This window comes from Marmota marmota, unplaced genomic scaffold (assembly GCF_001458135.2).
Source record: "Marmota marmota marmota unplaced genomic scaffold, marMar, whole genome shotgun sequence".
In the NCBI taxonomy this organism is placed as follows: domain Eukaryota; kingdom Metazoa; phylum Chordata; class Mammalia; order Rodentia; family Sciuridae; genus Marmota; species Marmota marmota.
Genome location: NW_025999869.1, coordinates 25,627,453 through 25,653,006, shown reverse-complemented (window position 1 = coordinate 25,653,006; position 25,554 = coordinate 25,627,453). Strand labels below are relative to the sequence as shown.

Below are 25,554 nucleotides of genomic sequence, written 5' to 3'. Positions count from 1 at the left end.
CCTCAGCATCACATAGAAAAATAAATAAAATAAAGTTATCTACAACTAAAAATATTTTTTTAAAAAAGCCAATTAATCCTAATATACTCACTAGATTAGCCAAAATGACCACTGACAATACAAAATGCTGCAGAGAACACAGAGCAACAGGAACTGTCATTCGTTGGTGGGAATTTTTTTTTTTTTTGTACCAAGGATTGAACCCAGGTGTGCTTAACCATTAAAACCATATCCCAATTCTTTTAAATATTTTATTTAGAGACAGGGCCTTGCTAAGTTGCTTCAGGGCCTTACTAAGTTGCTGAGGCTGGCTTTGAACTAGGACTACAGGTGAGCACTACCGTGCCTGACACAATTGGTGATTTCTCTTTTGGAGGGGTTCCAGGGATTGAACTAAGGGACACTCAACCACTAAGCCACATCCCCAACTCTATTTTGTATTTTATTAGAGACAGGGTCTCACTGATTACTTATTGCCTTGCTTTTTGCAGAGGATGGTTTTGAAACTGTGATCCTCCTGCCTCAGCCTCCCAAATTGCTGGGATTAGAGATGTGCAAGACCAATACCGACAATTGGCAATTTCTTAACCAAACATACTCTGACCATAAATCTATCAACTGTATTCCTTTTTACTCAAAGGAGTTAAAAACTTATAGTAACACAAAACTCTACACATATTTATAGTAGCTTTACTTTTGAAGGGGAGGGGCAGAAACATAAGGATTAAACCCAGGGGTGATCTATCATTAAGTCACATTCACTACCATTTTTAGGTTTTATTTTGAGACAGGGTCTTACTAAGTTGCTTAGAGTCTCGCTAAATTGCTGAGGCTGGCTTCAAATCTATGAACCTCCTATCTCAGTCTCCCAAATCACTGGGATTACAGGCATGGGTCATTGTGCCTTGCCCTTTTTAAAATTTTATTTTGAGACAGGGTTTCACCAAATTCCCTAGGTTGGTCTTGAACTGGTGCTCTTCCTGTCACAGCTTCTACAGTTGCTGGGATTATAGGTGTGTGCCACCATACCTGGATCCTCCCTACTTCTTTTATTTCACTCTTTGGTGTGTAAGTATGGTGCTGGGGATTGAACCCAGAGCCTTGTGCATATTAAGCAAGTGCTCCACCACAGAGCCACATCCCCAGCCCAATCCCTCATTCTTTTAAACAGAAGACCTTAGTCCTTCTAGGCTTACCTTACTTTGAACACTGAAGCCCAGAAGGGTTAAATGATTTGCTCAAAGTCACTGGTCATTTAGCATTCAGGAGTAGGATCCTTCAGGCACTGTGTTCTCACGCACTCTACACTGCTTCAAGTAAGCTCTAGTGGCCATTCTCTTAACATCAATATAATCACATAAACCTCCTTGGATCTGATACAGATCTCTTGAGTTCAGCTTCGGAAATAAAGAGTTTGGGTTTTGGATGATGTATTTGTTCTTGGTACTTCATTGTCTTGTGGCTCAAAAAGCTGATACTTGTGACCTGGTCCAGGCTGAGTTTCCTAAACTTTCCCCATCAAGATTTCATGTCTTTTGAGCCAAATGCCAAATCATAAGATATGAGCAAAGTTGAAGGGGCTTGAAGGCAAGCAGACCTAGGATCAAATCCAGCTTTATATAGATGAAAACACATTTCCCACTCATCTTTTTTATAAAATATTTTTTAGTTGTACATGAACACAATATCTTTATTTATTTATTTTTATGTGGTATTGAGGATCGAACCCAGTGCCTCACATGTGTGAGGCAAGTGCTCTACCACTGAGCTACAGACCCAGCTCTCCCACTCATCTTGAGGAGCCTCAAGAGGATGGTATTTTGATTATGAGCACTGAATCAGATATTACACATAATGTGCTGGTACACAAATGTTAAATTCTCTTCTTCCTTCCATATAGGATCTGAGGGACCTTCACAACTGAGGTCCTTGGTGAGGTCAGTCAAACACATTTGCTTGAATTAGGTTTCTGGGGATGAACTTCTCCATCATTCTGCTAAACAGAGTTCACCATGCTTCATGCACACATGTGGCAGCTCTTCTCTCTGTGACCCTGGCACATTACCATCCCTCCTGTACAGCTGGAACACCACTCAGAGATAAAAACAGAAAACCACTCTGCAGAATCCTGTCAGCTGAACACTCAGAAGCCACAGGGCTGCCTTCACAGGACTCACAGGCTACATGGGGGAGGCTTCCCAGTGGCACCAGAACTGTAATTACAACATGGAGGAAGAGCCAGTTGTGGTGGTACTCACCTATAATCCCAGCCACTCTGGAGGCTGAGGCAGGAAGGTCCCAAGTTCAAGGCTAGCCTGGGTAACTTAGCAAGACCCTGTCTCAAAATAAAAATATAAAAAGGGTGGGGATGTGACTTGGTGCTAGAGCACCCCTGGGTTCAATCTCCAGTATGGGGAAGGAAGAAGAAGAAAAGGATAGAAGAGGAGGAATAAGAAGGATGAGAAAAATTTGGGGTGGGAAATGGTACTACAACAAGGTTTTCCACAGTAAAGCAAAAGCTGACAGTAACCACGGGTTACCAAACATATGAAGGGGTCATCTTTCCTCAAGAAATTCCAAAAGGCAAACATTCAAAAGATTTATTTTGTTGTTACATTGTGAATACAAACTTTATTTCCAAATTGTCTTTTACTACTTAAATATGTTCGTTGATGTCATATTTTTTTAATCTGTAAAAATTATTTGGGGATCTAAAATTGTATGGATTGCATAAGTTTTCTTATTAAAATAACAAAAATTTTGAACCCAGAGGTGCTTAACCACTGAGCCAAATCCCCCAGTCCTTTTTATTTTTTATTTTGAGACAGGGTCTTGCTAAATTGCTTAGGGCCTAAGTTGCTGAGGCAGGCTTTGAATTCGTGATCCTCTGCCTCATCCACCCAAGATGCTGGGATTACAGGCATGCACCACGGCACCCAGCAAGACAACAAATTTTTTTTTAATTCCTTTTTTTTTCCTTCTTTCTTTCCTATTTTTTTGGAGGGGTGTGCATTTGGTGAACAGAGGGATTTGTTGTTATATATTCATACATGCACACAATATAACAACATAAAAATAGCACTTAAAAAAAAAAAAAAAAAACCTTTCTAGGAGTGACAGGAATTGAACCCAGGGCTTCACTACATGTGCTCTACCACTGAGCTATCTCCCAGCCTTTTTTTCCACAGCAGTAATGGGGGTTGAACCCAGGGGTGCACTGAGCTACATCCCCAACACTTTTTATTTTTCTATTTTGAGACAGGGTCTTACCTTAGTTGCCAGGCTGGAATTTCATCTCCTGACTCAGCCTCCTGAGTAGCTGGTTATAGGCATGTGCCATCATGCCTGGCTGCCAACTTTCTTTTTTTTTTTGGTATCAGGGATTGAACCCAGAGGTCCATAATCACTGAGCAACATCCCTAGCCCTCTCATTTTTTATTTTCAGACAGGGTCTTGCTAAATTGTTTAGACCCTCACTAAATTGCTGAGGTAACTTGAAACAGGGTTTCAAGAAGTAGGGAGGATCCAAGTATTGTGGCACACACCTATAATCCCAGCAACTGTAGAGGCTGTGGCAGGAAGAGCACCAGTTCAAGACCAGCCTGGGGAATTTGGTGAAACCCTGTCTCAAAACAGGCCTCGAACTTGAAACCCTTCTGCCTCAGCTTCCCAAGCCACTGGGATTACAAGAATTACCATGCCTAGCTTCTACCAATTTGTTTTTGATTTAATAACTTTGAACTTGGTTCCAGGGTTAAAAGGTCAATATAGCAGGCTTGAAACCACACAATCAAAGGCACTTAATTTGTATCAGTTATCAGACTAACATTCCTCCCACTATTTATGGAGGAGCACACCGGTTAATCCCTGCAACTCCGGTGACTTGAAGCAGGAGGATGGCAAGTTGGAGGCCAGAGTGGCCTACTCTGTCTCAAAATAAAAAATATAAAGGGCTGGTTTAATGGTAGAGTACCTCAGGGTTCAATACCCAGTACCATATTGGAAAGGACAAATAAGAATACCAAGGTCAACGGAAATCTAGGCCTGTTCATAACTCTATCTGTGTCAACTGTCCACTAATCTACAGAACTTCCAACTGACCAATTACTCAAAGCTCTTCCTTACCCTCACCCCAAATCTCTTTCCCCTGAAGGGTTCACATGCCCTAAGGAATAGGGGGTAAGAATTACGGGAGGGCTGGGTATGCGGCTCAGTGGTAGAGCGCTCGCCTCGCACGTGTGAGGCCCTGGGTTAGATCCTCAGCTCCACATAAAAATAAATAAAATAAAGGTACTGAGTCCAACTAAACTAAAAAATAAAATAATAATAATAAAAAAGAATTAGGGGAAATATAAAAGGTTAGGGAAAGCTTGTGGGCGGTGAGAAGGGACTGAAATTGCTGATAAAGTGATCAGGGGAACCTCCTCCATGGGTAACATTTGGGCAGATTTCCCAGGAAGCGGTCCACCGGCAATTTGGGGAGAAGCGGTCCAGATGAAGGCGTTCAGTTAATGGGGTTGTCCCTAGCTCTGTATGTTTGTTTCATAGCTGCACAACGGCGTCCAGGAAAAAGAAAACAAAGGATGAGGAAATTATGCAAGAACAGAATAAAGCTTTAGCAGTATCCGGCTTTACCTTAACTTGTGGACACACCCCCCAGGGCCAGCTCGGGAACCGCATTGCCCATCTGAGGAAAGACGTTCTAGGTATTGGAATCACATCGAGTACAGACTTCCCGGTCGCAGACTCCGCTCTTTAGGCAAGGTTCCTGCCCGCAACACGTGCTCACGCCCTCATCAAGCGCAGGTGCCTCCACTAACAGTTCCCAAAGCCTGAGACGCCCATCCGTTAAACAAACACAAGTGGGCGTCCTACGCTCTCTTCTTTCCTCTGGGCCCCGCCCTAGATAGAGGTTCTCTTGGCCCTGCCCCTAATCTGATCAGTCAAGAGTGGTCCCGCCCCTAGACCCAAGACTCCGCCCCCTATTTTATGATTGGCCTGAATCGGAGACCTCATTTTCTAATTGGTGATAGTGTGCGCATGGCTAGATGACCCGGAAGTAATTCCCGAGACGGCGGGCCGCGTGGATTCATCTTTGGGTCTGGGTTGCTGCGGCTGCCGGGATGACCAAAATAAAGGCAGACCCCGACGGACCCGAGACTCCGGCGGAGGCGTGCTGCGGAGAGCGCACTTACCATGAGCTGCTGGTCAATCTGAACCCTATCGCGCAGCCTCTGGCTTCTCGCAGACTCACGCGGAAGCTCTATAAATGCATCAAGAAAGGTATAGTCGGCGCCGGCGTAACCCGGGTAGGGGGCGCGGGCGGCTGGATGCGGCATTCGACTGATTTCTTCTGTCGTTGCAGCGGTGAAGCAGAAGCAAATTCGGCGCGGGGTTAAGGAGGTTCAGAAGTTTGTCAACAAAGGCGAGAAAGGGTAAGAACCCTCCTTCCGCCCAATTTTGCATATCTAATTGAATGCCTGCTACTACTGATAGCAGGTATTCGGTATAGGTAGGGTTAACTCTGACCCAGCCACATAAACAGTCAAGCAGTAGATGAACTCCCTTCAACACGGATACCGAGCCATCACTTGAAAGGTCATAGTGAATTCCAGAGGGAAGTCAGAGCTCTTAGGACCCCTGGCTTCATTCATTAATTAGACTGAGTCTACTGGTTTTCAAGTACTGTGTTGTGGAAAGACAATGACATGGGTCATAAAATCACACACAAAAATAATTACAAGTTGGGATAATAGTCATTGAGGAAAATTGCAAGCTGAAATTAGAATGACTTCATTATCCTACTTATTTTCTGGCGTTTATCAGAATCTGAAGCACACTTATATTTTTATTCCCTGTATTTCCCACTCAGGCCAGGCAGTACCTTGAGAACAGGGCCTTTTACTGGTTTATGTAAAGAAGTCTGGTTCACTGTAGGTGCTCAAAAGATAATGTTGGTTTCCATGGTAGAGCACTTGCCTTAGCATTTGTGAGACCCTGGATTTGATCCCCAGCACTGCAAAGAGAATGTGTGTGATGGGATTTGATGCTCACTGGAGAATCTGACCTAGTTGTTCATGTGGGGATGCATGAGGGAAAGCTTCCCTGAGCAGGCCCATTTGTGCTGAGATCTGACAACACAGGATTGATTTGGGGAAGCAGGGTCCTGACAGCTGAAAGTGTGGACCCCAGGGCAAGAGTGTAGTGCTGAACCTCCTCATGGTGCCTTGTGAGTTATGTAAGTTTACTTTTTTTTCTTAGAACTTTGGGTGGCCATTTAAGGTTAAAGGCAGGAAGGGAAAAAAACTATGTTTACACCTTAAGGTTTTTCTAGCAATTGAAGAAGGGAATAAGAGGCAAGATATGGGAAAATCCAGTAGGCGACAACTGTTGTCCAGGAGAAGTGATGGGGGAAGATAGGTTTGAGAGCACATTCAGATAGGGAGACTAAAGAGGTATGGATGGTTTCATTCCCAGCCAAATGGATAGAGGGCTCATTTTCTGAGGTTGTAAACAGTGGAGAACCAGGTTTGTGTGAAAAGATCATAAGTTTGGTTTTAGGCAACTTTTTGAGATGCCTCGGAGACACACTGCCCTCCATCCCCAGCTTAACTGCCCAACAGGGATATGGCTATATTTGTTTGGAGCATGGAAAAGAGAAGGCCAAGCTGGAGGGAATAGATATGGGAGTGAGTAGTGCACTTGACACAAGGGCAGTGGATTGAGTCATCCAGGGAGAAGATACTGAGAGAAGGCACCCACAGACCAGGCTATGAGGAACACCAACAGTTAAAGGCTACTTAAAGAAGAGCCTGGAACTAGTGCAGTAATTCATGCCTATAATCCCAGCAGCTCATGAGGCTGAGGCAGGAGGATTGCAAGTTCAAAGCAAACCTCAGCAACTTAGCAAGACCTTGTCTCTTAAAAAAATATATTAAAATGGCTGGGGATGTGGCTCTGTGGTTACACAACCATGGGTTCAATCCCTGGTACTAAAAAAAAGCCAAGCCTGCAGCTGGGCAGCTGGGCAGGGTGGGGCTGAGGCAAGAAGATTCCAAGTTTGAGGCCAGCTTCAGCAACTTAGCAAAACGCCATTCCAAAAATAAAATTAAAAAGGCTAGAGATATATCTCAGAAGTAAAGTGCCCCTGGGTTTGATACCCAGAACCAATAATAATAAGAAAGAGGAGACTGCAGAACATATAATGCAGGAGGCAAAAAGGAAACTAGAGGTGTGGAAGCAGAACTTTTTTTTTTTTTTGGTGGTGGTGCTAGGGATTAAACCCAGTGCCTTATGCATGTGAGGCAAGCACTTGACCAACTGAGCTATATCCCCAGCCCTGGAAGCAGGATTTTGTTTTTTGTTGTTGTTTTTTAATATTTATTTAGTTGTAGATGAACACGCAGTATCTTTATTCATTTTTATGTGGTGCTGAGGATTGAACCCAGTGCCTCACACATGTCAGACAAGCGCTTTACCACTGAGCTATATCCCCAGCCCTGGAAGCAGGACTTTGAATTCAGGGTTCCTACATCTGCTTTTGTCATTCACCCTTGAGAGAATACTCTTCCTTCTGTGTCTTCAGGCTTTCTCAGGCCCTTGCCCCAAGCCCTAATACCTTGGTAGCTAGAACCATAGTAGAGCATTCTCTGGCAAACTTTTCCCTTTTGGGACAGAGCTCATGCTTCTTAGCCTGTCTTTAAAGGACCATAAGTGGGACCCCTGCCGATCTCTTCAGCTTTGTTTTCTACTGTCTTCCCTATCCTAAGATTACAAAGACATCTCAGGCTCCCCACAACCAGCCTCTATATATCTGGTATTGGTCTGATTCCCTCAGTCTTACACTTTCCACACCTCCTACCCCTCCACTGGCTACCTGACATTATTCAGCTGTCCATTCAAGTGTCTCTTGCTAGCCTCAGAGTTGAATTCTTATTCTTTGACATTTCTGCAGTACTTCATCTATCCCAGCACTGTACTATTTATCATACTTGGTGGCATTTACATGCTTTCAAGAAGTAGAGTTCACTTCCCCATATGAATGCCTCTGTCCAACAACTTTGCACTCCCTTCAGAATTTAGCAGGCCCACACCAATAACTGTAGATTCCTTGGGGGTGGCACATCTTATTCATCTCTCTATTCCCAAGGCCCACCCAGATGTGGAACTTAGGACTGAAAGAAAGAAGGGAGCAAATTAGAAACGATGCTTCTCTCGGGGGTGGGGATGTGGCTCAAGCGGTAGCGCGCTCGCCTGGCGTGCGTGCGGCCCGGGTTCGATCCTCAGCACCACATACAAACAAAGATGTTGTGTCCGCTGAAAACTAAAAAATATTAAAAATTCTCTCTCTCTCCTTAAAAAGAAAGAAATAAATGATGGTTCTCTCATTTCAGGATCATGGTTTTGGCAGGAGATACGTTACCAATTGAGGTGTACTGCCATCTCCCAGTTATGTGTGAAGACCGGAATCTGCCCTATGTTTATATCCCCTCTAAGACGGTAAGGAGCATTGCCACACACACACACCTTGGTCAGCCCTGGGGAGGGGTTCCAGAATGCAGTCTGCAGCAGCAGGCTGAATGGGAAAGAACTCATATCCTTAAGCATTACGACAGGTTTTGGTGGCTTCTTGGTCCGTTGCTTCTTAGTTGTGGGACAGATAAGTTACATTTCTACACTTGTTTTTTTGAGACAGGACCACCTTACATTATATAGGCTGACCCAGAATTCCTGGGCTCAAGCAATCCTCCTGCTTCAGCCTCCCATGTAGCCGAGACTGTAGGTGTGTGCCACCATGCCTGGAGGGTTTCCTCTGGACCATGAGAATGAAAACAGATGTACATGAAAGTGCTCATAAACTTTTAAGATGCTGCATCCATGTTAGTTATGTTAGGTGGATTCATGCTCAGAGTAGGTGTTTTTGGAACCTGTATCTATCCTTGTCCTTCCATAGCAGGAATGAGGTATAGGGCATAGGATGTGGGAGATGGCAGAGACTTAGCACAGGCCCCACCCTGCCTATGAGGACAGCACCTGCAAGGCTGGAGCCCTTTTACAGTAGCCATGTGGGAATGTAGGCCCGGTGTTGCTGGACCAGGGCTTGAAAGTTTGCTTGGGATTAAATGATGGCAGCCAGTAAGTCACCCAGGCTGACCTCGATCTTGCAATCCTCCTGCCTCAGCCTAAACCTCAGGAGTAGCTGGATTACAGGTGTGCACCACCACTGCACCTGGCTGGAAATGTTTTTAAAAACAATGTGTACTCAGTAGAACACAGCTGTGGGCCAAATTACGCTAGTTGGTTATATAGTTGTGACTCTGGCATAGGGGCTATATAGGCTTTTTTCCAAACCACCTCACTTTTCCTCTTCTTTAAAGGACCTGGGTGCAGCTGCTGGCTCCAAGCGCCCCACCTGTGTGATAATGGTCAAGCCCCACGAGGAATACCAAGAAGCCTACGATGAATGCTTGGAGGAAGTGCAGGCCCTGCCACCTCCCTTGTGAAGGACTTGGACAGCAGCCTAGGCACCTGTTCCAGAAGCTGTTGAGCTGGTACCAGGATGATTGCCCATCCTCATAGCATCTTCCAGTTCCATGAGGATTCTTCCCAGCTAGCTCCAACAGCTGTTTGTTGAAGGTAGAGCCAGCATCTTTCCATCAGTTCCACTTCCTGTTGAGCTTCAATGAAGAGAGTTCCAAGAATACGGAGTGGGAGAAGTAAATTCTAAGACTAAAATGTGATGAGTCTGTGGGTATTTTTTTTTTTTTTAAAGCATCAGCAGCTGGTGTAGCCAAGGAGTTGGCAGGCAGGAAAGAGTGGAAGCATCCCTTCTCACCAGAGAACCCAAAGAATGTTCAGTGCTAATGCTTGGTAACTCAGGGCCCATGCTTTGGTTTAAGCTAAGAAATGATTTTTTGGTAAGAGAGATTGAACTCAGCAGTGCTTTATCATTGAACCATATCCTGAGCCCCTTTATTGACATAGGGTGTAAGTTGCTGAAGCTGATCTCAAACCTTTGCCTCAGACTCCTGAGTAGTTGAGAAGCTGAGATTGCAAGCATGCACCACAGTGCCCAGCTTGAGAACTGATTTTCCTGTGTACTCCAGAACTTTCAACTCTCATTTTCAGGAGAAGTGTAGGCTTTGAGATGAGGCAGCAGGGCCTGCAGCCACTACATAAATAGACAGTCCCATTCCTCTTTTCTTCCAGGAGCTTTAAAAACCATTGTGGACCCTGGGCACTGTGATGTATACCTGTAATCCCAGCAACTCAGAAGGCTGAGACAAGAGGATCAAAAGTTTAATTCCAGCCTCAGCAACTTAGTGGGGAAAAAAAAGAAACGTGGAAAACTTACTGGGAAAAAACTCCCCCAGTGAGCAGCTCTGTGGTCTGAAAGGGCAGGGAAACAGCCCAATGAGCATCACCGCAGAGGAGCCAATCAGCTAGATGTTGCTGGGGCCGAGGAGCCAATCAGCTAGATGTTGCTGGGGCCGCTGTGAGCCAATCATCAGCCGGCAGCTGGAAGTTTGCTGGCAGCTGGAAGTTTGCTGGGGCCCCTTCGGCTGTGGCTCTCAACATCTAACAGTAAATTTTTTTTTCCTTATACTAGGGATTAAACCTGGGAACAGTCTACCACTAAGTCACATCCCCAGTCCTTTTTTATTTTTTGAGACAGGGTCTTGCTAAGTTGCTGAGGCTGGCCTAGAACTTGGAATCCTCCTGCCTCAGCCTTCCAAGTCACTGGATTACAGACATGCCCCACAGCACCTGGCTAGTAGATTTAATATAGGAATATGAAGCTAAATACAAACCCAGGCCTTTCTCCTTCTTAACATAATGGCCTTTGCAAACACTGTATACCTGAGGTCCCTCCCTGCCTTATAAACTCCCTCACCACAGGATTTAGTACCCATAGCAACCAGTCTTCAGCCTCCCTGGGGTAATCTGCAAAGAGTTTATGCTTGGGTCAAGAGCTGTTGAAACTCTTAATCTTAAATCCTTTCATCTTAAATCCTCTTACAGTGATTTCTAATAAGATTTTATACACATATATATAAAAGCACCTTGCCCAGGGTTGCACATCTCCCACATTTTCTCCCGAGGCAGACTTTCCAGATGACCTGGCTAACCATGGTTCTGTTAGCAGCCACCAGGCCATGTCAGTATGTATGGTGCAGCGGGCACATAATTGTCAGTGAAGCTCCAGGCTGGCTAGAAGTAAGGAGAAGAGCTGTGAATATATTTGCTCAAAGTTATAAAACAACAGCATTCAGTTCTAACTTGTACTATTTACAACGGGGAATGGATATACAGTTGAGGCTATACAGTGGGAGGAGCTGGCCACAGCTGCATCTAGGCTGAGAGGCAGAGGTGGATACAGCCTTCACATGGCAGTAAAAGCCATGGCTGAGGATGGGGTGGAAGATTGTTGCTGATGTCCAAGACCTTTGCTACTCTGTCAGTTGCTAAGTGGGGCAAATATAAACAGCAAAAGTACAGAGGCCAGCATTTCCCTTTCCTTATAGCCAAGAAGGTAGCTGCCCAGTCTAGCTCTTAACCTCTTTTCTTGGCCTCTGCCAAAAGCTTGGCCAGGCTCCACCCCATGGTAGTGTTCCTTAGCCAGTTCCTCTGAAATGAATTCTAATCCACTAAAGCCACTCATCCATCTGCCCCTAGACAGACTGAGGCTCATGGGAGAAAACCCCTTCCAACAAAGTTCCTTCCAGGCAGCAATCAGAATATGATGCGTTTCCCGTCTGCTGGGTTCTGCTCCATGGGACAATAAGGACACTTCAACCTGCAAAGGGAGAACCAAGACCATCTCAGGGGTGGCCAGCAGAGCAGCCTGGTCAAGATAGAATTGGGGGGGGACTTACTTTCCTCCATTAATGAGCTTGTTTAGTGCGTCTCGGGAAATGACATGGCCACAGATGAGCTTGATGGGAGGGTTGGAATCCGATGTCTGCTGGCGGAGGATGGGGCAAGCAAACACCGAGTGGTACCAGCACTTCATGCCTAGTTCAATCTCAATCTGGAGAGGGTGACAAAGGATTGAGTTCCATTTTCTGTCCTGGCTGTATTTCCTGGTGCCTGCCTTGTGCTAACGCCTCCCCCTACCAGGCCTCACCGGCAACTCATCCTTGTGACTCCAGACCCCAGTGCACTGCCTCTGCTCAATCACAGCTTTGATGTTCATCAGCACGGGCAGCGCCACACAGCCAGAGGCAAAGCTGCAGAACAAAGAGCAGGGGCTGGAGTAGCTCAGACCACAGAGACCTGGACGACAGACAAAAGGACTGGTGCAGCATGTCTTTGGCAAGGGACTTGAGACAGGATTAAAAAGTAGCGAAAGATAAAATCAGTCCTTGAAAATCCCTCCGTGGCTCATAAAATGCTATATATGTAGACAGGTATGTCTAACTCTAGAGAGTCATTCTAATGTACCCCAAAGTTTGAGAACCTATAAGAAAGACAAAGAGAAGCTCCAGAGCAGATATCTGCTCATCCAAACCAATGAAAAATGGTATGCTGGTCATGGTGGTGCACACCTGTAATCCCACCAACTCGGGAGGCTGAGACAGGAGGATCGAAAGTTGGAAGCCAGCCTGGGCAACTTAGCGAGATCCTGTCTCAAAATAAAAACTAAAAATGGCTGGGGATGAAGCTCAGTGGTAGAGCACCCCTGAGTTCAAAATCCCCAGTAAACACACACAAAAAATTCCATGGTGTGACTTGGAGGACAGTGGTCAATTTGGAAGGGCCCCAGCCCATTTACAGGGTCTATCCTACTGTCTTGTATACCAGTAGGATAGTGGCTATAATCTAGGATACTGAAAAATGAGAAAGGGGGATTCAGTTCTCAAAAATCATCGCATGGGTGATAGGGAGCTCACTGGTGGGGAATTTGGATGATGAATTCTAGAAATGCACAGGGTAGTACTGTACAGCACAGAGCCTGTCAAAAGGCCAGTGGTGTTCTTGCCAGGAAATAATAATCCAAATCCATGGTAACAAAGTAGATGAAAGTGGAGTCAGTCTTCCACATTGGGGAACAGTATAAAACTCCATAACCAGTCTAAATAAAATGCAATGTGAAGCTGGGCAGTAGGGTACACACCTGTAATCCCAGCTACTCAGGAGGCTAAGGCAGGAGGATCACAAGCTGGAGTTAGCCTCAGCAACTTAGTGAGACCCTGTCTCAAAATTTAAATCTTAAAAGGACTAGGGATTTATTTAGCTCAGTGGTAAAGCACCCCTGAGTTCAATCCTCAGTGGAAAAAAAAAAAAAAAATTAAAAAGCTGGGGCTGGGATTGTGGCTCAGCGGTAGAGAGCTCGCCTAGCACAGGCGGGACCCGGGTTCCATCCTCAGCACCACATAAAAATAAAAAGGCATTGTGTTGTGTCCATCTACACCTAAAAAATAAATATTAATAAATAAATAAATAAAATAAAAAGAGCTGAGTAGAACACCCCTAGGCTGAATCCCCAGTACTGCAAAAAAAGCAATGTGACAGCTGTCCACTGTGGTGGAGTATAGCTCTGGGGTCAGTCCAAGTGTCCTTTATTCTGTGAGGCATGCTAATTCCATGGTGAACTGCCACTTCCTCATCTGTAAAATGAGGACAACAGTACCTCCAATTCCCAGAGTTATTGTGAAGCTGGGATAGAAGGATATTACTGTGACGGAGACTTTTAAGCAACAGCTCTAAATTCACATTACTCCACCACACAAGTCTCCCCTGAGGGAAGTGGCTGTTTGAGAGAAGAGACCAAAAGGTCACAGGGCTGCACAAAGGCGTGGATTTGTCTTCATTGGGAGGGTCTTGCCATAATCTAGGAGAGATGTGCAGGCAAGGCAGGGCCCTCTATAAAAACGGGGAATTTCTGCCTCAAAGAATGATTCGGTGAAAACACCAAGAAGCATCCCAGTAGGTGGCAGTGCCTTGGCAAAATCATGTTTCCCTCTAAGCCCTCCCCCTTATGCTGCCCTCCCAGGCTGGGTCATACCTGACACTGAGTGGGGACTCCACAGAGAGCCCCAGCAGGGAACAAGCATCCCGGGTAAAGGTCTCACAGATCTCTGCCCAGTGGCTGCTGTCCAGGAGGTGGCAGTAGGGCGACTTCTCCAAACCCAGCCGCAGGTACACAAGGCTGCCCATCATCACCTGAATCTCTACAAGGCAACCAAGCAGCAGTTCAGAGGATACAGGGGCTCCAATCCATCCTGGGGGGGGAGGGCAGCAGGACTGAGAAGCACAATTCTGTGAGCTCCACTGAACACTGCAGCTCCCTGGCCCCTTGACAGACTGAGCAGGAACTGAAACACCCTCAGGCAAAACTGATTCTAAAACCAGCTGGAAGGGGAAGTCTAGGCTGCTGCCATAAATCAAGAACAGGTGTTGCCAACATGGAATCAGGAGGCAGTCCCTTTCCAATCCTCTTTTCATCCTTCTGTTTGCATCAAAAGCAAGTCTCCACTTAGCACAAAATGTCTCCACTCACCAACTCTAATCTCCCTTTTTAACAAAAGCAGATCCCATGTTTGACACTTTCAGGAGACAGCAGTATCTAACAAAAATTTAAAATCATTGCTTGTGGGCTGGGGATGTACTCAGTGGTAGAGTGCTTGCCTAGCATGTGTGTGGCCCTGGGTTCATCCCTGGTCGAGGAGTATGGGTCATTCAAAGGCAAGACTCAAAGGACAGGCTTGGAAATGCAAATATGAAGGAAGGGGACTCAGGAAGAATATGCCAGAGAAGATGCTCAGGTGAGTCTTATTAAACAGGGCCCTTCTAGGTAGATAGAAACATATGAGGCAGAGGAAGCAGCATGAGGGCATGGCATGCTCTGGGTATAGGTATGGTACACAGCAGGCACTGGAGACTTGATGTGTCTGAGATGACAGTATAAAGATTTCGCAGATGTGGATGAAGAAGAGCACTGAGTGTGGAGCTTACCTCAGAGGCAATAAGGGGTCAAAGAGAGTTTTTCAGGTTGGGGAGAGGCATCTGGGTGTCAGAACCCAATGTGGGCACAGGGACTGGCAAACTGACACATCAGCTGGACCCCAGCAGCACCACCCTCAGTGCCTGGGCACATACCCCGCTGGTGGAGTCGAGCAAAAGGCTGAAAGTGCCGGGCATAACTGAGGGCCTCCAGCTGCTTCTCAGGGCCGCCTGCAAGGAGACGGATGAAGTGCAGTCGGTGCAGCTTGAACTCCAGGGAACTGTTGAGCTCCAGAAGGCGCTGCCTATGAGAAACGGCCCATCTGGGAAGAAAGGAGCCATGTTGGTGGGGGCTAAAAAGTGGGCTCTGGCACAGCCAGAATCTGAGAGAAGGGATCCAAAAGAGTGTGAGGCCCTTGAGACAGGGCTGGAAGCATGTCAAGCACATCTGGGTGAAATGAAGACCACAGACAAGTTCTGCCCCTGAGAGGCTATGACAGAGTGCTACTAGCCCACCCATGGTCCTCCTTACTCAAGTGCAGGCCCCAGGTCTTGTTCGTGCAGAGCTTCCAGGATTCGATTCAACTCCAAGAAGGGCTGCTTGAAATCCAAGTCCACATTCAGTGTTGATTCCTGTGGGGGAGAAAGAGAGATCTCACCACTGGAAGACAGAGTTTCCAAAATTCTGTTAGACACATAATAAAACTTGATCTGCCAAAAACAGACTGAAGTGAGGCAGAGTTTGCAAGGCAAGCCATGATCTCCTGCCAGCCACATAGGTCCCTCTTATTCCCATTTCATTTCTAAGGAGGTCGAGTGCCACAGGCTGACCTCCCAGAGTGCAGAGTGCAGACCACAAACTATATCCCACCATTGGGGTACTGAGAACAGTCCTCAGGCCTGACACTGATGAGCTTGGTGAGAAAATTCCTTTTCAATCCTCCTAATTACATTAAGGCAAAGACTCCTTTTCTTCCATTGCCAATGTGTCTTTAATGCCTAACAAGTGCTACTTTATCATTTCACTAATCCCCTTTTTAATAAGGGGATATCAGGCTTCAACTTAGCAACCTGGCTACTGTAGAAATCAGTAACTTTGCTTTTCATCATATATCTTTTTAGAGCAACCTTCTATTTTATGGAAGGGAAATGATTTCTAAAATACATGTATTTAAACAATGGCAGGGATTTAATAGGAAGAAAATGATCAGATAAAAAGCAGAATGAGTAGGTACCCTCAGCACCTTCCCAGACAACCTGATTCCTGGCACAGTCATTACCTGGCACAGCTCCTCAGCAACACTGAGCATGCCCTGCTGGTACAAGTGCTCCACAATGGCCAGCTGCAGAATCTGCTGTTGCTTCTCCCGTGAGTCCCATACCGCGTCGGAGACCACACCACATATCTCAGAGTCAAAGTTCTGACAAGGAGAGATAGGGCCCAATAACTTCAGTGCCCACAATTGCTCTCCTGCCAAGCTCCAGGATATTCCCACCCCTAGTCCTCGGGCTGCCCACATGCTCACCCTGTCAATGGCTTTGCCCACTCGGGACACGCTGCTGTGAATGTCCTTATGGTCTGAAGCCAGTTTCTGGACAGTGTCTTTGATCTTCCGGCAGCACTGGGACATCACCAGGGAGAGGGTAGCTGAGAGAGGGGTCCCTTGGAGTGCTTCAGAGAAACAGTGGAGCAAGTCAGGACACAGAGGATCCATTTCTGCTTCCTCTATTCTAAATGCTGGCCTGGTAATAAAGTGCTTGCCTAGCATGCATGAGGCCCTGGATTTGCTCCCCAGCACCACCAAAAAAAAAAAGTAGCTGAGGAAGTAGTTCATTGCTAAATGCCGGCCTGGCAGCCTGAACTCCACAGTGAAATATCTAGCTTCTATTTCAGGTCCTGCCACTTTTTAACTTGGAACTGGTCAAGTGGGAGAAGCCAATTTATCCCTTATGCTTTCATTCCTTCATCTATAAAAACTGTAGATTGCTATAAAATGAAGACAATTTGGCACTTACTGTGAGTTGACTATTTTAGCTCATGTACTGCATTCATACACAGAATTATATGTTTGTCAAGTGAAACACTGACCCACTCTATACCAGTAATTCCACTTCCAAGAGAAATAAAAGTGATGGCCACCCAAAATCTTATATGTGAATAAGAAATAACCCAAATGTTTATCAACTAATGGATAAATAAAATGTGGCCTATCCATACAATCAATATTATTTAGCCATAAAAAGGAATAAAGCTAGGCATGGTGGTAGTCCCTGCTACTTGGGAGGTGGGAGGATCACGGGAGTCTACAAATTTGAGACCAGCCTGAGCAACACAGCAAGATCCTGTATCAAAAAGAAATGAAGTCCTGGTACATGCTACAACATGGAAGAATCTTGAAAACATTATGCTATTGAAAGAAGTCAGAAACAAAAGGCCACATATTGTATGAATCTATATATATGAAGTGTCCAGAATAGGTAGATCTATACAAAGTAGATAAGCAATTGCCAGAGTGTTAGTGGGAGGAATGGACAGACTATTAATGGGTTGGGTATCTTTTGGGGGTGATGACAATGTTCTAAAATTAGATAGTAGTAATGATTGTTCAACTTTGTAAATATTCTAAAAAACCACTGAATTGTATACTCGAAAAGAGTGAGCTTAATGATATATGAATTGTAGCTCAAAAGAGAGATAGGTTGGGGATGTAGTTCAGTGGTAAAGTGCTTGCCTAACATGCATGAGGTCCTGGGTTTGATCACTAGCACCATCAAAAAAAGAATAAAGAGCCGGGCGCGATGGCACATGCCTGTAATCCCAGTGGCACGGGAGGCTGAAATAGGAGGATCTCAAGTTCAAAGCCAGCCTCAACCTCAGTGAGGCACTAAACAACTCAGTGAGACCCTGTCTCTAAATAAAATATGCAAAAGAGCTGGGGGTGTGGATCAGTGGTTGAGCACCCCTCAGTTCAATCCCTGGTACCCAAATTAAAAAAAGAAAGAAAGAAGGGGACCAAAAAAAATAAACACAACAGAATAATTTCAGATAAATTAATAATTTTGGTTGGTCTTTTTGAAAGAGCTCAGAGAATGCCATCACACCCATTTGAAGAGGCCTAGAGGTATATGTATCAATGTCCTAATCATCCTTCCCGGACCACGTCACCAAGTAGCCCTAGATCTCCCCCATCCACAGGAAGTCTGGTATGGGGATCTCTCAGGGGTGGACACCCACCTGCATTGGCCAGCTCAGCCCGCAGCTGGCCCACACAGTGTAGCAGCTCCTCCAGGCTCTGCTCACAGTGCTGCCCATAGGTCAGGAACTTCTGCAGGACTTTGTCCAGCTCTCTCTCCACACATGCACATTGCTCCATGACAGCCTCTGCCTGAGGAATGTCAACTGGGTCAAGCCCAAAATGGACCAGGGTGACACAGTAGGGGAGCTCCCAGACCATTTATTCAGATCCCTCTCACCATTCCCATATCATATATCAATATTCAGAAATCCCCTGCATTGCTAGGTATGGTGGCACATGCTTTGTTATAAAACATGAACCAAAAATAAAGTATTAAAAAAAAAAAAAAAAAAAAACCCTTGATCCTGTCCTTATATAAGTCTGGTGTCCTCCCACAGGTACCTGGGTGGATGGATGGGAAGCTGTGGACCAGATCTGTTTTGTTAAGCAGGGATTCCTTTTTTTTTTTGGTACTAGGGATTATACCAGGAGCACTTTACTACTAAGCTATATCCCAGTCCTTTATTATTTTTTATTTTGAGAGAGGGTCTCACTAAGTTGCTCAGGGCCCCACTAAGTTGCTGAGGCTCGCCTTGAACTTGTGATCCTCCTGCCTCACTATTCTGAGTCACAGATATTACAGGTGTGTACCACCATACCCAGTTTGTTCAGTTTTTAGTTTGGTTTGACTTTTTTGATACTAGGGTTCATAACCACTGAACTACATCCCAGATCTTTTTATTTTTATTTTGAGACAGAGTCTCACTAAGGTTCTGAGCGTCTCCCTAAACTGGTGAGTTTGGCCTGGAACTTGTGCTCTTCCTGCCTCAGCCTCCTGAGTAACTGGGATTGCAGGGAAAGCACCGCCACATCCAGCTCATTTCCCTTTTAAATCAGGACACAGAGCAGGCCTCACACAATCCTTAGCAGGCTATACAGTCTAACTAGAAACCCATACACTGCATAGGGTCATATCTCATGTATTTCTTATATTCCTTATGGCCACCTCTTACAGTTTGTGAAATTGGTTATCCATATACTACAGTGATACAAACCATCAAGGCAATCCTTGAATGGATAATATTTGGAAATATAGCTTAGAGAATAACTGCCAACCATGTTGGTCTGATGGGCCTGGCCTTTCCCTCTAGTGTCAGCCAACCCCCACTGCTAGCTCATGGATAGGCACCTTGTGCCCAACCAACCAGAACCCTCATTCTCACAGCCCAACGCCCTGATACATGTTGCTTCCCCCTGGTCTGCTCTCTGGCCCATCTTTCTCCAGTTTGTCAGATGTCACAGGAAGCTAGCCCTCTTCTTAAACCCTTCTCACCCTAGGTCACTGCTCCCCACCATTTTAGAGCAGGCTTTGACACTGAACACACAATCTTCAAAATGTTGGTGACAGAATTAATTTCCCTCCTCATATATCTACAGGATTTGAAATGAGGGGACTGTTTACACATCCCTCTAAAATGGTCAAATCTAGCCAGTTGTCATTCTCTTAAGGAGTACAGGTGCACACCTATAATCCCAGCAACTCGGGAGGTAAGGCAGGAGGATGGCAAGTTCAAGGTCAGCTTGGGCAACTTAGTGAGACCCCCATCTCAAAATAAAAAATAAAGAGGACTGGGGGTGGGCTGGGGATGTGGCTCAAGCGGTAGCGCGCTTGCCTGGCATGCGTGCGGCCCGGGTTCGATCCGCAGCACTGCATACAAACAGGGATGTTGTGTCCACCGAAAACTAGAAAATAAATATAAAAAATTCTCTCTCTCTCTTAAAAAAAAAAAAAAAAAGGACTAGGGGTATATTTCAGTGGTGGAGTCCCCCTGGGTTCAACCACCAGTACCCACCCCACCACACACACACCAAAAAGAGGTACAGAGTAACATCATAAAGAAAATCCTATGTCCAAGATGAACATCAGAATCTTCCCACTTTCACCAGACTCTTCCCCATTTCCAGCAAAACCACTAGTCCTGGCCTCATCACCTCAGTCCCATTCTATAACCCTATCTCCCTAGACACAGGGAACAAGTAAAAAGGAAATGGCACCTGGGGCCTTGGGATATGTTTAACCTTCTCTCCTTATAGCTGATGCTATCAAACACACTAAAATTTGTAACCATGGTGTCCAGAAGAAATGCCACCCTACCCCAAAGAAATACACTATAACTGGATATGTGCCAGTGTGGGCAAAAGGTAACATAGACTCCCATCTAAAATTATATGAAAATTTTATTGCTATTATTAATAGCTAACATTTCATAAGAGCTTATTATGTACCAGGCATTGCTCTAATGACTTCACATGCATTAACTCATTCATTTAATTCTCACAAAAACACCATGAGGTATGTACAGTTATTAGACCCACTTTGCAGATGAGAAAATGAGACACAGAAAGATTAAATAAGTTGCCCAAGATCACACCATCTGGGAAGCGGAGAAGTGGGAAATGAAGCCGGGCAGTCTGGCTCTAGGCTCCAGAGCCCGTCCCTGAAGTACTTCATATTACAAGTATGGCCAGAACCAGCTTAACAGGTCACTATTTTACTAGGAAAGGAAAGCAGCAAATACTTGTGGTTGGAATCAATGTACAGTAACCATTAGTGATAACAAGAGACAGGAAGTTAACCACAGAGCCTGTGAGAACCATCTGCTGGGGGAGATGGCAAGACAAAAGAACGTTTGCCAAGTGTCTGGGAACCAGAGTCACAATTTACCAAAAATAAACATGTCTCAAAAAGGTCAGGACCTTACCAAGGTCAAAAGGTCTGGTCCTGTTGGATATCGAGTGACATGAGGACCATGAAAACCCAAAGCAGCATCTTGAGACTTCATTAAAAAGTTGAGGAAGGAGTCAGGGATGGTGGCACAATTTATAATCCCAAGGATTCACGAGGCTGATGCAGGAGGATCACCAGCGACATCAGTCTTGAAAACTTAGTAAGACCCTGTCTTAAAATAAAAAACAAGGCCAAGGCAGGAGGATCACAAGTTCAAGCCAGCCTCAGCAACTTAGCAAGACTCTTATCTCAAAATAAAATAAAAAAGGACTGGGGATGTGGCTCAGTGGCTAGGCACCCCCGGGTTCAAGCCCCATTCGTGGGGAAGGAGTGTTGAGGAAGGAGATGGGCATAGGCTTTTCATCCCAGCATTGTTTGTTGTAGCAAAGACTGGGAGAAAAATCTAGGGGCCTCATCACTAGAAGATTCAGTAAGTAAGTAAAAAAGTGGGGGTGCACCTATGGAAATCTGTGTGGCACTTAGAAACTGTATTCTAGATATATCCACAGCCACATCAGGAAGATCCCAAAGCATGATCATGAGGTACAGGCAATAAAATGAAGTCCAGGTGTTTTAAATAAAAACTTAAAACATATGCATACAACTAAGGCAAATAAAAGATATACACCAAATAAAAGGATAAACAGTGTCCCGTGGTATCTGTAGGGGATTGGATTTCCCTAGGATACTATGGGTGCTCAAGTTCCTAATACAAAATGGCATAATTGGGCTGGAGTCGTGGCTCAGTGGTAGAGCACTTGCCTAGCATGTGTGAGGCACTGGGTTCAAAATAAATAAATAAAATAAAGGTACTGTGTCCACCTACAACTAAAAAAAAAAAAATTTTTTTTAAACAGCACAGGAGGGGCTGGGGTTGTGGCTCAGCAGTAGAGCACTTGCCTTGCACATGCAGGACCCTGGGTTCGCTCCTCAGCACCACAAAAAAATAAACAAATAAAATAAAGGTATTGTGTCCAACTACAACTAAAAAATAAATATTTTTTTAAAAATGGCATAGGGGCTGGAGTTGTAGCTCAGCAGTAGAGCTCTTGCCTCGTATGTGTGAGGCACTGCATTTGATTCCCAGCATCACATATAGATAATAAAAGTCCATCGACGACTAAAAAATAAAGAAATAATGATGTAATATTTGACATTACCTACACATTCTCCCCTATGCCCTGAGCATGCTAAACACATACTCTACCACCGAGTTACATCCCCAGCAGCCCCTTTCCTATACTTTAAATCATCTCTAGACTACTTATAATACCCAATACAATGTAAATGCTATATAAATAATTATTATACTGTAGGAAATAATGGCAAGAAAAAATAGACTATACATCTTCAGTGCAGACACAACTTTTTTTCTGCATATTTCTGATCTGTGATCTCTTGAATCCACAGATGAGAACCCATGAATGTGGAGGGCTGACTATACACCAAACACATCAGAGTGGTTTCCTATAGTGGGGAGAAAGGGAGGGATGGAGATAATAAGGGGATACATACATAAATGCAAACAAGAAAAAGGCCCTTCCAGGTGTGGTGGAGCATGACTGTAATCCCAGCAACTTTAGAGGCTCAAGCAGGCCAGTCTGGGCAATTTAGTGAGTTGGGTTTTTTTTGTTTTGTTTTGTTTTTAAGAAAAGGCTAGGAATGCAGCTTAGCAGCATAACACTTGCCTAGCATGTGCAAGGCCCTGGGTTCAATCCCCTATACAAGAAGAGAAAAAAAGGAAAGGGACCTGCATGGACCAATTAAATATACTGTGAACTGAAATGTGTTATTAACTCAATAAAAAAAAAAATTTGAAAAGAGGCGCTGGAGTGTTCCTCAGTATTAGAGTACTTGCTAGCATGTGCAAGGCCCTGGGTTGGATCCCCTGCACAGTAATCAATCAATCAATCAATCAAATTCAATTCAATTAAAAATAAAAGAGTCAGGAAACCAGGACTCCCTGCAGGTATTCAATCCAAAGAGCCCAAGAGGCTAATTCAGTCCATTTGGAACAAACCATGCTGCTTAAATCAATCCATCATCTTCACCAAACACAAGAATGTGTGTATTTGTCTTTGACAAACTGCATGATTAATATAAATGCCAATGCCTGGAATTTCACATCCACTGATCCTAAGCCTCCCTCCCCAAGACCTCAGTGTACAGAAATTATCCACCAGGGTGATCGTTCCAAAACACACATCTGATCCTGTCACCCCTTTGCTCAATACTGCTATGGCTTGATACACAAGCCCTTTGCAATTATGTATTCACTTCCTTTGCACAAACTGTTCCTATTCTAGAGAATCTTATGTATTTCTTTTTTGCATGGAGAATATGAGCTAATTATCAGCTCCCCATGAAACCCTCAATGACCTCTCCCTACCTCCTTTTCTACTTCACAAGCCTGTCCAGGGGCATCTGCACCACACACATCTGAGTCTCTACTGTGACACAGTAACTATCTGTTCATTCATCTATCTCCCTGCACTGGACTATGAGCTCTCAAAGACTAACATTAGTCCCATCTTCTCCCTTCCTTCAGTGCCCAGTCCATGGCCTGGTTCATGAATGAGTGCTCAGTAAGCACTTGCTGATTAAATGGTGCATCTGCCAGACATGGTAGCTCTTACCTATAATCCCAAAGACTCAGAAGGCTGAGGCAGAGGATCACAAGTTCAAGGCTAGCCTCAGCAATTTAATGAGGCCCTGAGCAAATGGGCTCAGTGGCGAAGTATCCCTGGATTCAATCCCGAGTACCAAAATAATTAATTAAAATAAATAGTGCATCCATTCCCTAATCTTTGACCTAGAGAGCTTGAGCTCAAACCTGTAGGTATGAACAGAAAGACACATGAGGGAAGTATTAAATCTTCACTTAGGCAGGCATGGGAGTTTTGCCCCTAGTTTTAAGCATCCCAAAACAAGAGGGCTCCTGGGGAGGGAAGAAGGGAAATTTGTGCCAATCATAGACTAGTCCCTTTTGCCTTTTATCTCCATTGCCTCCATTGACCTAATTATTGTACTTTTACAGTCGCCATCCTTATATCTTTTCTACCTTACATAACATTCCTCTGCTCAAAACCAATAGATTTTTCCACCGTACATGGAATAAAATCCTCTCCCTCTATTTGGCCTACAAGATTCTACATGAACAGTCCCACACCCCACCCAACTACCTTTCCAACTTCATCACCCCACTACTTTTCCCCTCACATGCTTCATTCTAGCCACATTAGCCTTCTTTCTGTTTTTTTTTTTTTTTTTTTCCACTACATCCAATTTATTTCTGCCTCAGGGCCTTTGTACTGGTTCTTCCCTCAGCCTGGATTACTTTCCCATCTCTTCCCACGGCTGGCTCTTTTTTATTCAGATCTCAACACAAATGCCATCTTTTTTGAAAGGCTTTCCTAGACCACAGTATATAATGCTGACCCCTCTGCCTCAACCTCACACCAGTCACCCTATTATATGGCCCTGTTCCTTTTCTTCATTGCACATCGCTATCTGAAGTTTCAAATCTCTTTTCTCACTGACCAAAACTGGAAGGAGGAAAAAGCCCACCATTTTGCTGAGCAGCAAGACCCTACTGAGATTACATCTGCATTAATGAGCAAATGACTGGCAAACTCCCACTTATCCTTCAAAAGACCCGGTTCAAATGCCCTGCCCTGCCGGGGACCCCTCCTCCCGCAGCTGTTTACCTTCGACCCAGGGGGGTCGCACTAGGATGGGACCCAGCGACTCCACCCCTTGAGGAAGCTCTACGAGGATGGGGAGTCCTATGATTCTGTGGGACTCCAGCTCCCGGGCCGGGGCCAAAGACTGCAAAGAGAACAAGCCCAAGGATGAATTGGCCTCCCTGGCCCTGAGCCTGGGAAGCCGACCGCGCTGCGCTAGCCCTGCCGCCGCACCCCTCGCCGCCCCCCCCACGCCTCGCCAGTGGGCCCTGGGCCCTCACCTCCGGGCCCAGAAGCCCCAGGGCACTCACCTAGTCCTGCAGCCGGGGCCCGGCTTCCGGCGCCGCTGTCATGGGAACCGGAAGTCACGACGGTTGCACCTAGAGTCTGGACTCTCCCATGCGCGGTTTTGCAGGGGCGGGGGGATGGCCGGCTAACTCGCCTGCGGCAGGTCTTCTCTTCCCTCCCGCGCCGAAAGTGGAGGCGCCCACAGGAGCCGACGGCCAGTCGCAGACCCTGTGTCGCGCCCTGGCAACCCGCTCCCAGACTCCCAGTTCCTCGGACAAGGCCCCAACCTCCCAGATAGCGGGAAGGAATCAGACCGAACCACTCGCTCGCCCGCGGGGGTGTGCGGGGCTGGCGGCCCACAGGGTAGAGGTGCACCTTGGTTCCTGCGCTGCGGGATCCGGCTCAGAAGCCCCAAACCACGCAAAAAAAAATGCCTGCCTCCTTTCTGTCACCTGTAATTCAAAGTAAATAGAGCGCTGGGGGTGTGGCATGGGCAAGGCCTGCAGTTCCGCCCCCAGAACCACAAGTAGTAGTAGTACTAGTAATAATAATAATAATAATTACAATAATAATAATAAAATATCTCTAAACAGCACTATGTATGTAAGGGTGA

At 45.5% G+C, this 25,554-nt stretch overlaps 2 protein-coding genes and 1 long non-coding RNA gene across 11 annotated transcripts; 1 reads left to right on the top strand and 2 right to left on the bottom strand.

Moving 5' to 3' along the window:
* Window positions 1-1,404: 1,404 nt before the first annotated feature.
* On the bottom strand, window positions 1,405-4,933 carry LOC125610825. Its single transcript, XR_007340881.1, has 3 exons — window positions 4,636-4,933; window positions 2,259-2,335; window positions 1,405-2,092 (listed from the first exon to the last, which is right to left on the bottom strand). It is a non-coding gene; the product is annotated as an uncharacterized LOC125610825 (long non-coding RNA).
* Window positions 4,934-5,046: 113 nt separating this feature from the next.
* On the top strand, window positions 5,047-9,740 carry Nhp2 (NHP2 ribonucleoprotein). Its single transcript, XM_015492781.2, has 4 exons — window positions 5,047-5,283; window positions 5,366-5,435; window positions 8,394-8,499; window positions 9,378-9,740. The coding sequence occupies exons 1-4, from the start codon at window positions 5,124-5,126 to the stop codon at window positions 9,501-9,503; spliced, it is 462 nt and encodes a 153-aa protein (XP_015348267.1). The 5' UTR covers window positions 5,047-5,123; the 3' UTR covers window positions 9,504-9,740.
* A 1,478-nt stretch (window positions 9,741-11,218) lies between these two features.
* Rmnd5b (required for meiotic nuclear division 5 homolog B) lies at window positions 11,219-25,368 on the bottom strand. Of its 9 annotated transcripts, none has more exons than XM_048783877.1 (11): window positions 24,965-25,368; window positions 24,678-24,798; window positions 18,182-18,332; window positions 16,473-16,618; window positions 16,227-16,367; window positions 15,479-15,579; window positions 15,103-15,269; window positions 14,009-14,225; window positions 12,128-12,230; window positions 11,877-12,031; window positions 11,219-11,797 (listed from the first exon to the last, which is right to left on the bottom strand). In XM_048783877.1, exons 3-11 carry the CDS (start codon window positions 18,318-18,320, stop codon window positions 11,734-11,736), a joined length of 1,233 nt encoding a protein of 410 aa, XP_048639834.1. In that variant the 5' UTR covers window positions 18,321-18,332; window positions 24,678-24,798; window positions 24,965-25,368; the 3' UTR covers window positions 11,219-11,733. The 9 variants fall into 9 exon arrangements, 7 of the variants coding, with proteins under 7 accessions (XP_048639834.1, XP_048639816.1, XP_048639827.1 ...); XM_048783859.1 differs by lacking the exon at window positions 24,678-24,798 and adding an exon at window positions 20,945-21,142; XR_007340874.1 differs by lacking the exons at window positions 24,678-24,798; window positions 24,965-25,368 and adding an exon at window positions 20,945-21,142 and having other exon boundaries at window positions 12,128-12,276.
* Window positions 25,369-25,554: the final 186 nt, after the last annotated feature.